This window comes from Amphiura filiformis, chromosome 13, assembly GCF_039555335.1.
Source record: "Amphiura filiformis chromosome 13, Afil_fr2py, whole genome shotgun sequence".
Classification (NCBI taxonomy): Eukaryota; Metazoa; Echinodermata; class Ophiuroidea; order Amphilepidida; family Amphiuridae; genus Amphiura; species Amphiura filiformis.
Genome location: NC_092640.1, coordinates 56,341,599 through 56,356,490, shown reverse-complemented (window position 1 = coordinate 56,356,490; position 14,892 = coordinate 56,341,599). Strand labels below are relative to the sequence as shown.

Sequence of the window (14,892 nt, the reverse complement as noted above, 5' to 3'; positions counted from 1 at the left end):
GCATTGCCATCGGACACACAGAGCTCATTATCCTACTATAATTCACCAGAATCTGTCTGTTTGTGTGTTTGTGTGTCTGTCTGTCCGCCTCTTTTCTCGGAGACCGGGGGTCGCACGTTCCTCAAACTTGGTGGGTGGGTGCAGCTTGGTATGAGGAAGAACGAGTTTATATTGGTTAGTGGGTCAAGGTCACCCAAGGTCATCCAGGGGTCAAATTAGTAAAAACTGTTTTTCTCAGAGACTGGGGGTCGTACGTTCCTCAAACTTGACGGGAGGGTGCGTCTTGACCCGGGACAGAACAAGTTTGTATTGGTTAGTGGGTCAAGGTCACCAGAGGTCATCTAGGGTCAAATTAGTAAAACTGTCATATGGGCATGAAACTTGGTGGGTAGGTGCATCTTGACCTAGGACAGAACAAGTTTGTATTGATTAGTGGGTCAAGGTCACCCAGGGGTCATCTGAGGTCAAATGAGTAAAAACTGTTTTCCGCCTGTTTTCTCGGAGACTAGGGGTCGCACGTTCCTCAAACTTGGTGGATGGGTGCATCTGGACCTCAGACAGAACAAGTTTGTTTTAGTTAGTGGGCCAAGATCACCCGAGGTCATCCAGGGTCATCTGAGGTCAAATTAGTAAAAACTATCGTATGGGCATGAAACTTGGTGGGTACAGTCAACTTTTATAGTCAAATTTTTGGAAGGTCATTTTGGGGTCATCCGGGGTCACCCAGGGGTCATCTGAGGTCAAATTAGTAAAAAATGTTGTATGCGCATGAAACTTGGTGGGTACAGTCACCTTTTTAGAGTCAAATTTTTGGAAGGTCATTTTGGGTCATCAAGGTCAAATTACTAAAACTGTCATATGGGCATGAAACGTGGTGGGTACAGTCAACATTTAGAGCCAAATTTTGGAAGGTCATTTCGAGGTCACAAGGGTCATCTGAGGTCAAATTAGTAAAAACTGTCCTATGGGCATAAAACTGTTTTTCTCGGAGACTGGGGGTCGCACGTTCCTCAAACTTGACAGGTGGGTGCATCTTGACCCGGGACAGAACAAGTTTGTATTGGTTAGTGGGTCAAGGTCACCAGAGGTCATCTAGGGGTCAAATTAGTAAAAACTGTTATATGGGCATAAAACTTGGTGGCTAGGTGCATCTTGACCTAGGACAGAACAAGTTTGTATTGATTTGTGGGTCAAGGTCACCCAGGGGTCATCTGAGGTCAAATTAGTAAAAACTGTTTTCCACCTATTTTCTCGGAGACTAGGGGTCACACGTTCCTCAAACTTGGTGGATGGGTGCATCTGGACCTCAGACAGAACAAGTTTGTTTCAGTTAGTGGCCCAAGATCACCCGAGGTCATGCAGGGGTCATCTGAGGTCAAATTAGTAAAAACTATCGTATGGGCATGAAACTTGGTGGGTACAGTCAACTTTTGTTGTCAAATTTTTGAAGGTAATTTTGGGGTCATCTAAGGTCAAATTACTAAAAACTGTCATATGGGCATGAAACGTGGTGGATACAGTCAACATTTAGAGCTAAATTTTGGAAGGTCATTTCGAGGTCACATGGGGTCATCTGAGGTCAAATTAGTAAAAACTGTCCTATGGGCATAAAACTTGGTGAGTACAGTCACCATCAGCCAGGTAATCGCGACACCCGAGAACCGCCAAATGCGGGTAACCGCCTAGTTTTCTTAATGCTAGTGCACCTGTAGCTTTGCAGCAATGCATTCTGGGTAGACATTACAGTGCATTTCAATTTGGGCAAACAGCCAAAAGCTGAATGAAACTTGTCCAGAGTTGCCCATTACACATCTTTGTATCCACTTGCTGCTGCTTTTGCTATCCAGTTGGGGTATTTTTCCCCCTAGATGACCTTTGACCTCGAGGGGCCCTTAGAAAACCACCCGGTGAACATGCTTTTCCCGTCACCTATCCATATCCGAAATTTCGGCTCGATGCGTCGAAGCACTGCGGAACGCATAGCCGGACAGACAGACAGACATAGATAGATAGATAGATACACAGATAGACAGATAGAGACCGCCTATTATTTTATTAGTATAGACTAGTGCACCTGCAGCTGTGAGAGCCCTGATGCTGTGAGAGCACTGGCATGATAGCGATACTGTTTGACCCCAGATGACCTTTGACCTTGGTGTATTTTTTTCATGCTCCCCTCATACGAAGGATTCCACCTATCAAGTTTAAGCCCAATAGGGCAAAGTTTAAAGTCTAGCCCCTACATGACCTCTGACCTCGGTTGACCTCAATTTTGTTTTGCGCATATATGACCTCCATATAATGTTTTTCATGCTCCCCTCATAGGAAGGTTTCGACCCACCAAGTTTGAGCCCGATCGGACAAAGTTTGAAATTTGACCCCCTCCGTAATGACCTTTGACCTCAGTTGACCTTGATTTTATTTCATGCGCATTATATTCCCTCCTATCAAGGATCCCACCCACCAAGTTTGGACCCGATCGGACAAAGTTTGAAAATTTGACCTTTGACCTTGACCTCCGATGACCTTCAAAACCACACGGTCAATATGCTTTTCCCGGCACCTACCCGTGTCCCAAATATTGGATCGATGCGGCGGAACGCATAGCCAGACAGACAGAGACCGCTTATTATTTTAGTAGTACTTCAAAACTACCCGGTAAACAGCGCACGCCCGATACCCATCTATGTGTGAAATATCGGAACGATGCGTCGAAGTGCGGCGGAATGCATAGCCGGACAGACAGACACACAGACAACGGCTATTATTTTAGTAGTACTAGTGCACCTGCGGCTGTGAGAGCCCTGATGCTGTGAGAGCACTTATTGGGGTATGGGCGCTTATTGGGGTATGGGCGCTTATTGGGGTATGGGCACTTATTGGGGTGTGGGCACTTATTGGCGTATGGGCGTTTATAGAATTCATTTCCAGCAAGTTTGGGCATGATCGGACAAAGTTTGAAATTTACAAATCATTTGCAGCAATGCATTCTGGGTAGACATTACAGTGCATTTCAAATTGGGCAGATAGGCAAAAGCTGAATGAAACCCGCTTGGGCAGCTTGAAACTTGTTGTAGATTGTCTACTGGATTCTTTTTATCCACTTGCTGCTTTGTATCCACGTGGGGTATTTTCCCCATTTGACCTTTGACCTTGACCTCCGATGACCTTGAAACTACCGGTAAACAGCGCCTGCCGGTACCCATCTATGGCTGCAATATCGAACGATGCGTCAAGCGTGGCAAAGCGTATAGCTGGACAGACAGACAAACAGACAGAGCTCATGATTATTATAGTATAGACTAGTGCACCTGCTGCTGTGAGAGCACTGGCATGATAGCGATACTGTTTGACCCCAGATGACCTTTGACCTCGGATGACCGCGGTGTAATTTTTTTTATGCTCCCCTCATACGAAGGATTCCACCCACCAAGTTTAAGCCCAATATGGCAAAGTTTAAATTTAGCCCCTACATGACCTCAATTTTGTTTTGCGCATAGATTCCCCTTGTATGAAGGAGTCCACCCACAAAGTTTGAGCCCGATAGGACAAAGTTTGAAATCCATGACCTTTGACCTTTGATCACGGATGACCTCTGTATAATGTTTTTCATGCTCCCCTCATACGAAGGTTTCGACCCACCAAGTTTGAGCCCGATCGGACAACGTTTGAAATTTTGACCTTTGACCTTGACCTCCGATGACCTTCGAAACTACCCGGTAAACAGCGCCCGCCTGGTACCCATCTATGTCTGAAATATTGGAATGATGCGTCGAAGCGCGGCGGAACGCATAGCCGGACAGACAGACACACACAGACACACAACTGCTATTATTTTAGTAGTACTAGTGCACCTGCTGCTGTGAGAGCCCTGATGCTGTGAGAGCACTGGCATGATAGCGATACTGTTTGACCCCAGATGACCTTTGACCTCGGATGACCTCGGTGTAATTTTTTTCATGCTCCCCTCATGCGAAGGATTCCACCTATCAAGTTTAAGCCCAATAGGGCAAAGTTTAAATTTAGCCCCTACATGACCTTTGACCTCGGTTGACCTCAATTTTTTTTTCATGCATATATTCCCCTCGTATCAAGGATCCCACCCACGAAGTTTGAGCCCGATAGGACAAAGTTTGAAATCCATGACCTTTGACCTTTGACCTCGGATGACCTCCATATGTTTTTCATGCTCCCCTCATACGAAGGTTTCGACCCACCAAGTTTGAGCCCGATCGGACAAAGTTTGAAATTTGACCCCTCCGTAATGACCTTTGACCTCGGTTGACCTCGATTTTATTTCGTGCATTATATTCCCCTCCTATCAAGGATCCCACCCACCAAGTTTGGGCCCGATCGGACAAAGTTTGAAAATGTGACATTTGACCTTGACCTCCGATGACCTTCAAAACCACACGGTCAACATGCTTTTCCCGGCACCTACCCATGCCTATAGCTGTCGGAGCACACAGCATACTGTTTGAAGGTTTATAGCAGCAATTTCAAACACATTGGGGAATCCCCCATATTTCCACTGGGTTGCTTCCAGTAGGAGCCTTGTGTGGTGACCTGCAGCTACTACAAATACATTATGTCTTTGAAAGCAAAATAATCTGTTGTGGTCTCTGGCAATACTCCAGGAATGATTGAATGAATGACCTATTCACCCATAAAAGCACCATGCTGCTTGGGCAACTTGAGACACGTTGAGAATCGTCTATTGGATTCTTTGTATCCAATTGCTTGTTATCCACTTAAGGTATTTTCCCCCCTAGATGACCTTTGACCTCGAGGGGGCCCTTCGAAAACCACCCGGTCAACATGCTTTTCCTGTCACCTATCCATATCCGAAATTTCTGCTCGATGCGTCGAAGCGCGGCGAAACGCATAGCCGGACAGACACACAACGGCTATTATTTTAGTAGTAGAGATAGATTTCAGCAATGAATGCTGGGAAGACATTACAGATGAATGAATGACCTTGTTCACCGGCTTGGGCAGCTTGAAACTTGTCGTAGATCGTCTATTGGATTCTTTTGATCCATGTGCACTTGCTGCAGACAACGGCTATTATTTTAGTAGTACCTGCCAACTACTCCGATTTTCGCGGAGTTACTCCGATTTCCCGAGTTTTAAACCCCCGAAAATCGGGAGTACTCAGATTTTCTGGAAATTTTTTTTATTTTTTTAATTTTTTTAATTTAATTTAATTTCTTTTCCAAAGTTTTCGGCGACTTTGGAGAACCACTGGACCTATTCTGAAGTGCTAGGATCATTCACAGTTAATTTAAAAACAATTGGAAAAAATTACAAAAAAATTACAGTTTGTTATCCTTAATATGCAAACCACTAACTAATGTTTACCTCTTCATCTAGCACATATTATAAATGCATGGAAAACCAATGCATGTATAATAATGTGATAGATGAAGAGGTAAGCATTAGTTAGTGGTTTCCATATTAAAGATAACAAACTGTAATTTATTTGTAATTTTTTTCCAATTTTTTTCAAATTAACTGTGAATGATCCTAGCACTTCAGAATACGTCTAGTGGTTCTCCAAAGTCAACAAAAAGTTTTACATGGTTTTTTTTAATGTTTTTTTTTCCTGAATTTTAAACTTTGTATTGTGCATCATATCAGTGTCCTATCAGTCACGTAGGCCTTGTTATAAAGCCAAAAAATCGCTTCAACGAATGATCGTTATGTACAAAAGTATAGGAAACTGCATTTTTAAAAGCACAGTTTCTGTGTGAAGGAAGCATATTTTTCAAACTCATAAAAACAGGTCCCAGAATGTTTTTTCACATTTTTTTTCAAAGGTTGTAGTCATCAAATATGTGTTGAAATTGTTGCTAGATATGCAGTATAAATCCCTTCTCAAAGTGTATAAAGCCTAGGGCTTCATTTTCACCTTGTTCTTTATTGTTGTTTTTCTATAAAATGTGTCTTCTGTGAAGGGGCTTATAAGGGTTTTTACAGTGTAGAAACCCTCTAGCTTTGGGGGGCTTTGCCCCCTCAACCCCCACCGGGGCCCTTAAGCGGGCCCCTGGACCCCCCGCCGTCAGAGGCGATACTACGGGCGCTTCGCGCCCTACGTTCGCCATGTACTCTGTTTTCTAGGTTTTCAATGTTGGCAGGTATGTCTAAGTACTAGAGTACCTGTAGCTGTGAGGGCACTGTAGATGTACGTGAGAGCACCATCAGCATCAGATAGTGATGCTGTTTTACCCCAATGACCCCATATGACATCTGACCCTAGATGACCTTGGCTTGATCTCCTTTGACCTTTGATGACCTCAGTTTTATTTGATACATTTGTACATCCGTTTGAAATTTAGAAATCATTTTCAGCTATGAATGCTGGGAAGACATTACAATCCTCACAGGGAGTGGTGAAATCTTCCTGTTCCTGTCATATTGAGAATTATACCATGTTTAAGCCCTCGTATCAAGGATACCACCTACCCGATCGGACAAAGTTTGAAATTTGACCCCCTCCGTAATGACCTTTGACCTCGATTGACCTCAATGGTATTTTGCGCGTATATTCCCCTCGTAGCAAGGATTCCACCCACCAAGTTTGAGCCCGATCGGACAAAGTTTGAAATTTGACCCCTCCATAATAACCTTTGACCTCGGTTGACCTCAATTTCATTTCGGGCATATATTCCCCTCGCATCAAGGATTCCACCCACCAAGTTTGAGCCCAATCGGACAAAGTTTGAAATTTGATCCCTCCGTAATGACCTTTGACCTCGGTTGACCTCGATTGTATTTCGGGCATATATTCCCCTCGTATCAAGGATTGCACCCACCAAGTTTGAGCCCGATTGGACAAAGTTTGAAATTTGACCCTTCCGCAATGACCTTTGACCTCAGTTGACCTCGATTTTATTTCGGGCATATAATTCCCCCGTATCAAGGATTCCACCCACCAAGTTTGAGCCCGATCGGACAAAGTTTGAAATTTGACCCCCTCCGTAATGACCTTTGACCTCGGTTGACCTCAATTTTATTTCGGGCATATACTCGCCTCGTATCAAGGATTCCACCTACCAAGTTTGGGCCCGATCGGACTAAGTTGAAATTTTGACCTTTGACCTTGACCTCCGATGACCTTTCAAACCACCCCATAAACATGGAATGCCCGATCTCTATCTATATCCGAAATATCGGAGCGATGCGTCGAAGCGCGGCGAAACACATTGCCGGACAGACAGACACACAGAGCTTATTATTTTATTAGTACTAGTTCACCCGTTGCTGTGAGAGTTACTGATAGCGATGCTATTTGACCCCTGATGACCCCTTTTGACTTTTTGACATGTTCCCGTCATTCTTTTTACTACTTTTAAGCCCAATTGGGCATGTACTGACCCCATTTGACCTTCGCCCTCGAGTGACCTCGGTTTGATTTTGTTCATGCTCCCGTGATATTAAAATGTAGCCCCTGGATGACCCTTGACCTCGGATGACCTCGATTATATTTTTACGTGTTCCCCTCATATCGAAGATTCCATACACCAAGTTTGAGTCTGATCGGACAAAATTGAAATTTGAAACCTCCGTAATGACCTTTGACCTCGGTTGACCTCGATTTTATTTCGGGCATATATTCCTCTCGTATCAAGGATCCCACCTACCAAGTTTGAGCCTGATCGGGTAAAGTTTGAAATTTAACCCCTCCGTAATGACCTTTGACCTCGGCTGACCGCGATTTTATTTCGGGCATACATTCCCCACGTATCAAGGATTCCACCTACCAAGTTTGGGCCCGATCGGACAAAGTTTGAAATTTGACCCTCCGTAATGACCTTTGACCTCGGTTGACCTCAATGGTATTTTGCGAATATATTCCCTCGAGCAAGGATTCCACCCACCAAGTTTGAGCCCGATCGGACAAAGTTTGAAATTTGACCCTCCGTAATGACCTTTGACCTTGGTTGACCTCGATTTTATTTCGGGCATATATTCCTCTCGTATCAAGGATCCCACCTACCAAGTTTGAGCCTGATCGGGTAAAGTTTGAAATTTAACCCCTCCGTAATGACCTTTGACCTCGGCTGACCGCGATTTTATTTCGGGCATACATTCCCCCGTATCAAGGATTCCACCTACCAAGTTTGGGCCCGATCGGACAAAGTTTGAAATTTTGACCTTTGACCTTGACCTCCAATGACCTCGAAAACCATGCGGTCAACATGCTTTTTCCGATACCTATCCATATCCGAAATATTGGATCGATGCGTCGCAGCGCGGCAAAACGCATAGCCGGACAGACAGACACACAGACACACACACTTCGCTGGTTATTTTAGTATAGTAGATAGTGCACCTGCAGCTGTGAGAGCCCTGATGCTGTGAGAGCACTGGCCCACCTCAATTTTGTTTGCGCATATATATTCCCCTCGTATCGAGGATGCCACCCACCAAGTTTGAGCCCGATAGGACAAAGTTTGAAATCCATGACCTTTGACCTTTGACCTCGGATGACCTCCATATGTTTTTCATGCTCCCCTCATACACAGGATTCCACCTACCAAGTTTGAGCCCGATCGGACAAAGTTTGAAATTTGACCCCCTCCGTAATGACCTTTGACCTATATTCCCCTCGTATCAAGGGTCCCACCCACCAAATTTGGGCCCGATCGGACAAAGTTTGAAAATTTGACCTTTGACCTTGACCTCCGATGACCTTCAAAACCACACGGTCAACATGCTTTTCCCGGCACCTACCCATGTCCCAAATATCGGATCGATGCGTCGCAACACGGCGGAATGCATAGCCGGACAGACAGAGACCGCTTATTATTTTAGTATAGTAGATAGATTTCAGCAATGAATGCTGGGAAGACATTACAGATGAATGAATGACCTTGTTCACCGGCTTGGGCAGCTTGAAACTTGTCGTAGATCGTCTATTGGATTCTTTTTATCCATGTGCACTTGCTGCTTTGTATCCATGTCGGGTATTTTCCCCCATGACCTTTGACTTTGACCTCCGATGACCTTCAAAACTACCCGGTAAACAGCGCACGCCCGATACCCATCTATGTGTGAAATATCAGAACGATGCGTCGTAGCGAGGCGGAACGCATAGCCGGACAGACACACACACGGACAGACAACGGCTATTATTTTAGTAGTAGAGATAGAGATAGATAGATAGAGTGTAAGGAAATGTGAATAAAATTGTTTCAGCTGCACAGTGGTGTAGCCAGGACTTTTTCAGAGAGAGAGAGAGAGAGAGAGGGGAGGCAAATTGCATGGGGGGATTGTCACAAATGGGCTAAAGAGTACGACAAATTTATCCAAATTTATCCAAAATGGGCTAACAAATAAAAAGTACAACAAATGCATAGAAATCTAAAATATCAGATCAGCCAGCAGGCCACAGGGGGCCAAGAGGGATGTGAATAAAATTGTGTTCATCTGCTCAGTGATGTAGCCAGGACTTTTGCAGGAGGCGGGGGCAACAAGGTACATTTCAAGGTGGGGACAAACTTGGATGAAAATGATAAAAAATGAGCTAAAAGGTACAACAAATTTGACCAAAAAAGTACTGTAGAAATTACAAAATTTTCATGGTAGAAATTCCAATAGAAAAACTCATTTTTTTTTTTTTTTTTTTTTTTTTTTTTCCATACAGTTTCGGCAATCCTAGCTGTTGCCTTTCTCAATGGTATATGCCATTTGATCCCTTGTTGGATGGTATGACGTCATCAGAAGATGATGACGCCCTCAGGATCAATTGGTCATAGACGTGACTCAGTTGGCAGGCCCCCTCGCCGCTGTTCATTAGGCTGTCTTTCATGCTTGGTCGTGATTTCCTCCGGATCCAGATGGACTCCTTATCCATCTGGTGTTTCTTGTGTCGTCCGTAGCTAGAATTTTTGGATTGTCCCAGTTAATCAGATGGTTTTCTTTACTGGCATGTTCTGCAATTGAGGATTTCATTTCAATTGACTGCGAATCCTTCCGGGCCGCCCTGGTGTAATTTTGGGCCATCCTTTTTTCCGATGTCACGAGCATTAGCAGACATTCTGTCCCCCCTTGTAGGAAACACCCCTCAGCATGTAAAAAATTCGCAAGATCTCGCTGAAGAAATGACTGAGATTTACATTGAGGAAAATTTTGTAATCTGATAACTGTATTCCTGATGAATCTTTTCAATAATAGTACTGTAGAAACAAATGCATAAAAATCTTAAATATCAGAGCTGCCAGCATCCCACAGGGGCAAGACTTCTCACAGTGGATATGATATGGTGGCAAGAAGACTTGCTTCGATCATGATCTAATTGCAATTTCAAGCCATTGATTTATATGGAAAAGATACTAAATATTATACTTCTAAGTTCTAAATGATAATCTCCTCTCATACCATTAATCACATTAAATAAAACATTTACATGTACACAAAATATACAAAATTTACCAACCGCGAAAGACCCTGACCGCGAAAGACGGGTGACCGCTAGTAAGTCTAATTATGATGTGGTTTTCAGCCAAACAGAGCTCTGAAATGGCTTGTGTAATCAAATTAAAAACTCACTTTTGATATTTTGATTGACATCAGATTTATTTAGCTTGATCGCATCACAAAATGTGCAAACATTTTTGTAAGCTTCACATGCCAAACGATTCCAATCAATAGTGGTGTAGCCAGTAGGGAGCCGTCGGTATATCATGGCTGTCAGTATATCTTAGCCTGTCGGTAGGCCTACACAGCGGTCCTCAGTGGAAAAAAAATTTGGGTCAACAATAGACAATAATTTTGTGTGAATGCATGTGATGAAACAAAGAACATGTTTCCCCTGATAAATTATTTGCGCTGGGCAAAAAAATTGGGGTCAACAATTCGCAACTTCCAAAATATTTCTGTTGGTACATTAACAAGTTTATGCCACCCCAGTTCCGAAAACCTGGCTGTGCCACTGATTCTCCGTTGACCATTGATGTTTGGCCCAAGTTAACAAAATCTTTAGTACTTTTAAGTACTAAAGATTTTGTAATTTGGTTAACCCTCTGGACACTACTGGTCATCTAGGGTTAACCAAATTTAAGTACTAAAGATTTTGTTAACTTGGGCCAAACATCAATGGTCAGCGGAGAATCAGTGGCACAGCCAGGTTTTCGGAACTGGGGGTGGCACAAACTTGTTAATGTACCAACAGAAATATTTTGCCAATGGAAGTTGCGAATTGTTGACCCCAATTTTTTTGCCCAGCGCAAATAATTTATCTGATTGGTTGATAACTTGAAATGCTCATTTCAATTGCCAATTATGACTAGGCTTTAAACTATTTATGGTCAAACTTGCATTTGTAGATGATCTTATTAATACCCTCCTTGATTGGTTCAAAATTGGACACAATATTAATTTTGGTCAATTGGCAGGTAGTTCTCATAGGGTTAATTTAGGACTGCAACAGGCAAAAGGGAAGAAGCACAGCCCTTAGGAGTGTATTAATTTCTTTTCTTCGTGTTTTTTCCCCAGATGAGTGACTTCATTGAGGAGTTCATGGACACCAACATCACCATCATTAAGGAACTTGGAGACCATATTGCCAACTTGACCAAGATGGGACCTGGTCTGGGGGAATATTTGTTTGATAAAGGCTTACTGAAGTGATTTACTTGCTGTGAGTGCATGGGTGCATGCAGTGGCGGTGCCACCAGGGGAGGCAGGGGGGGGCAAATGCCCCATCAGAACTCTTGCCCCCCCAGTAAAAACTCAAAAATTTTGCACAAAATTTGTTGATTTTGCCCCCCCCCCCCACCCTGAAATTCACAATGCCCCTCTCCCCCGAAAAAATTCCTGGCGCAGCCACTGGGTGTACGACATGCTGTACTTAACTAAAGCCACTTGTGTAAGCCTGCTTAGTCTTTAGCAGGCGGAGAAATAAAAATGGGACATTTCCAGCCTATTTTGATATTGACTAAACTATTGTATGGTGGTGGGTAGAAGAACACCAATGTTACACTTATGTTGGTTTCACAGTGTCTTGCCGCTTTGATGACGAAATGTTTATGCAATCAAGCCAGCAATGCCTACGGTGACCAGTCACAAGCAGCTTTTTGCAGATCATGTGTTAATCACTCCACTGCTTTGCCTAAAGTGGCAAATTGCTGAAAGTTGGTTCAAGTCAACTTGGGAGTATTGTGCTATTCTTTTAATTCCATACACTCCAGTGGAAGAAATGGCCTTAATCTCCCACGCTACGCGTACCCACGCAGGGTGTGTAGATTTCAAGTGGAGTCACCCATTCAGGTAACCCATTTGAACTTCTCACTCCCTCTGTGGGAGATTGAGGTCATGTCCAGTGGTGTATCGTGGCCGCTCCTACACCGGGGGCTACATAAAATATGTGCATGATGTCCCATATGATGTGTATGGATTTGAACTGGAATAGCCATTGCCAAGAGTAACAAAAGTTAGAACTGCTTGCATCATCCACCAATCACGCCACTCACTCAGTGACAGTGTATGACACTATGAAACCAACATTCAGTATTACAAACCAAGGTGCAAAAGTTATGCTTGGACGATAACAACAGATGCAAAACATTTTGTATTCGCTGCTATATCATGTGACCTGCACAAAATGAGTGTAAAGTTGCAGTTAGAACTGCTTGCATCATCACCAATCACGCCATCAGTGACAGCGTATGACTCTATGAAACCAACATTAGGAATTCAGTATTACAAACCAAGGTGCTAAAGTTCGAGGGGTTAGAACCAAAAGGCCCTAAGTGCATTTTTTGGCCAAAATGAGATATTACCAAATAATCCTTAAAACACTGGGCACCTTGTGATTGTATGAAATGCATGAAATGTGTGTCAGAGCCAGAAGGTTTAAGTACAAAAACGCCTGTATCATTAAATGGCGTTTTTTGTATTTAGGGCCTTTTGGCTCTGCCCCCTCGAGTTATGCTTGGACGATAGCAGCAGTTGTAAATCATTTTGTATTCGCTGCTATATCATGTGACCTGCACAAAATGAGTGTAAAGTTGCATGTTGGTATTTTTGAGACCCCTGACCAGCTGCTGAATTAATGTTCTTTGTTTGCACGTCGCGCACCTAACTATGCATGCCAGAAGTATGTCATTTGTGAATGAGGCGCAACATAGAACATTGACCAGTGGCTTCATGCATGCATCAAACAAAGAATGTCAACTCGGTAGCCAGGACTAAGGAGGTCTCGATACTACCAATTTGTGACTTTACGCTTACTTTTCTAGAAGCTATTGTATTTATACTCTTAAAGCCATGATGTACAATCTTTTTAAATGAATTTGGTTCACTCGGTTACGGGGTGGGGTATGAACGTTTGGCCAGTATTTATTGTGGGACATTAGAGCACATCAGACATATCGAATTGCATTCTGAATACGAAAAATGTCCTTCTGATATCAAATAATTTTGATTTTTTGAAATTCGCAATGTAATACACATTTTATGGCAAATCATTAAAAATTGATATTTTTGATATTTAATAGTACTCAAAGTAAATTTAATAAATCTGATGATTTATACTTAAAGTGTATGTAAGACAAGTGGGCTGAAAAGCCCGACGATCAATTGAAAATTTTGACCTTTCAGTATTGAAGATATGGATTTTTTTCCAAAACAAAAAAAAATTATGTCTTTTTGGGAAAAAATCCATATCTTCAATATGAAAGGTCAAAATTTTCAATTGATCGTCGGCTTTTCCTCACAGCTACATACACTTTAAGAATATGCCATTAGATTTATAAAATTTACTTCGAGGACTGTTATATATCAAAAATGTGAAAAATATCAATAATTTGTCATAAAATTTGTATTATATCGTGAATTTCAAAAAATGAAAATTATTTGATATCAGAAAGACATTCTTCGTATTCAGAATGCAATTCAATATGTCTGATGTGCTCTCATGTCCCATAAAAATACTGTTGAAACGCTCAAAACGCTCATTCCAGATCCCTTAAGAAAGCCTTCCACAGAGGGTTAATTATTTTGAAACCTATACTCCCGCAGTAGTATGGCTAAAAACTATCTTCCTCACCTCAATTTATATAATTGTCTATTCTGTTTTGAAACCCGTACTCCCTCTGTGGAAGACTTCAGCTTAATCTTTCAGAAAGAGTGTAGATTTCAAGCAGAATAGCTTATTTTTGCTGCTATTAGTAATGAATTTTCATAGAATAGTGTGTTCAGGTAAATGAATTTACAAAATCCTATAAGGAATGAGTGTAATATCCAGGGTTCTTACGGGTCATGGAAAACCAGGAAAGTCAGAGAATTTTGGGTTTGTTTTTCCAGGCCTTGAAAGTCAGGGAATTCCATAAAAGGTCAGGGAGTTTTTAATACCCTATTTTAATTTTTTCTGTTGTTAAAATGTTAACAACAGGTGGCTTGCTTGTTAAAGTTTTGAGCATTTAAATTTTTCATTTTTATATACAAATACAACGTTGACAAGTATTAATTTGACAAAAAATTGACAGGGTATTATTGCCTCATAATGTCACAGCTTCTCGCAGAGGTAAAAAAAAAAGTCAGGGAATATTTTCATAAAAGGTCATGGAATTTGGGTGAATTATCACTCCTTCCCTATTTCAGTATTAATTATTATTTTAGTTTCCTTCTTTTTGTATTCTATTTATGTAGCCCTACAGTATTAGGGAGGGATCACTATTTACGTTAGGGGGGAACGGAGGACTTTCATATATTTTCGCACAAAAATTTTGTATCCCCTCTCATATCAAAGGAAAAATTTCCCCTTGAATCCTCCATTCCTTGTTTATAATTTCATGCCCCCCCCCCCCAAGTCAATCAAAAATTTCACCCCCCCTCTAAAATCCTCATCTACCCCTTGGCATAAATAGTGATCCCTCCCTTATTTTC

The 14,892-nt window shown here is 42.3% G+C and overlaps 1 protein-coding gene across 1 annotated transcript in view; it reads left to right on the top strand.

Moving 5' to 3' along the window:
• The window catches only part of LOC140168561 (soma ferritin-like), a 122,841-nt gene extending 109,273 nt beyond the window's left edge, over nucleotides 1-13,568 (top strand). The window contains exon 4 of the mRNA XM_072191962.1: nucleotides 11,500-13,568. Coding sequence (XP_072048063.1) covers nucleotides 11,500-11,634 — 135 coding nt within the window. The 3' untranslated portion in view covers nucleotides 11,635-13,568. The remainder of the gene's footprint in view (nucleotides 1-11,499) is intronic.
• The last annotated feature ends 1,324 nt before the right edge of the window (nucleotides 13,569-14,892 follow it).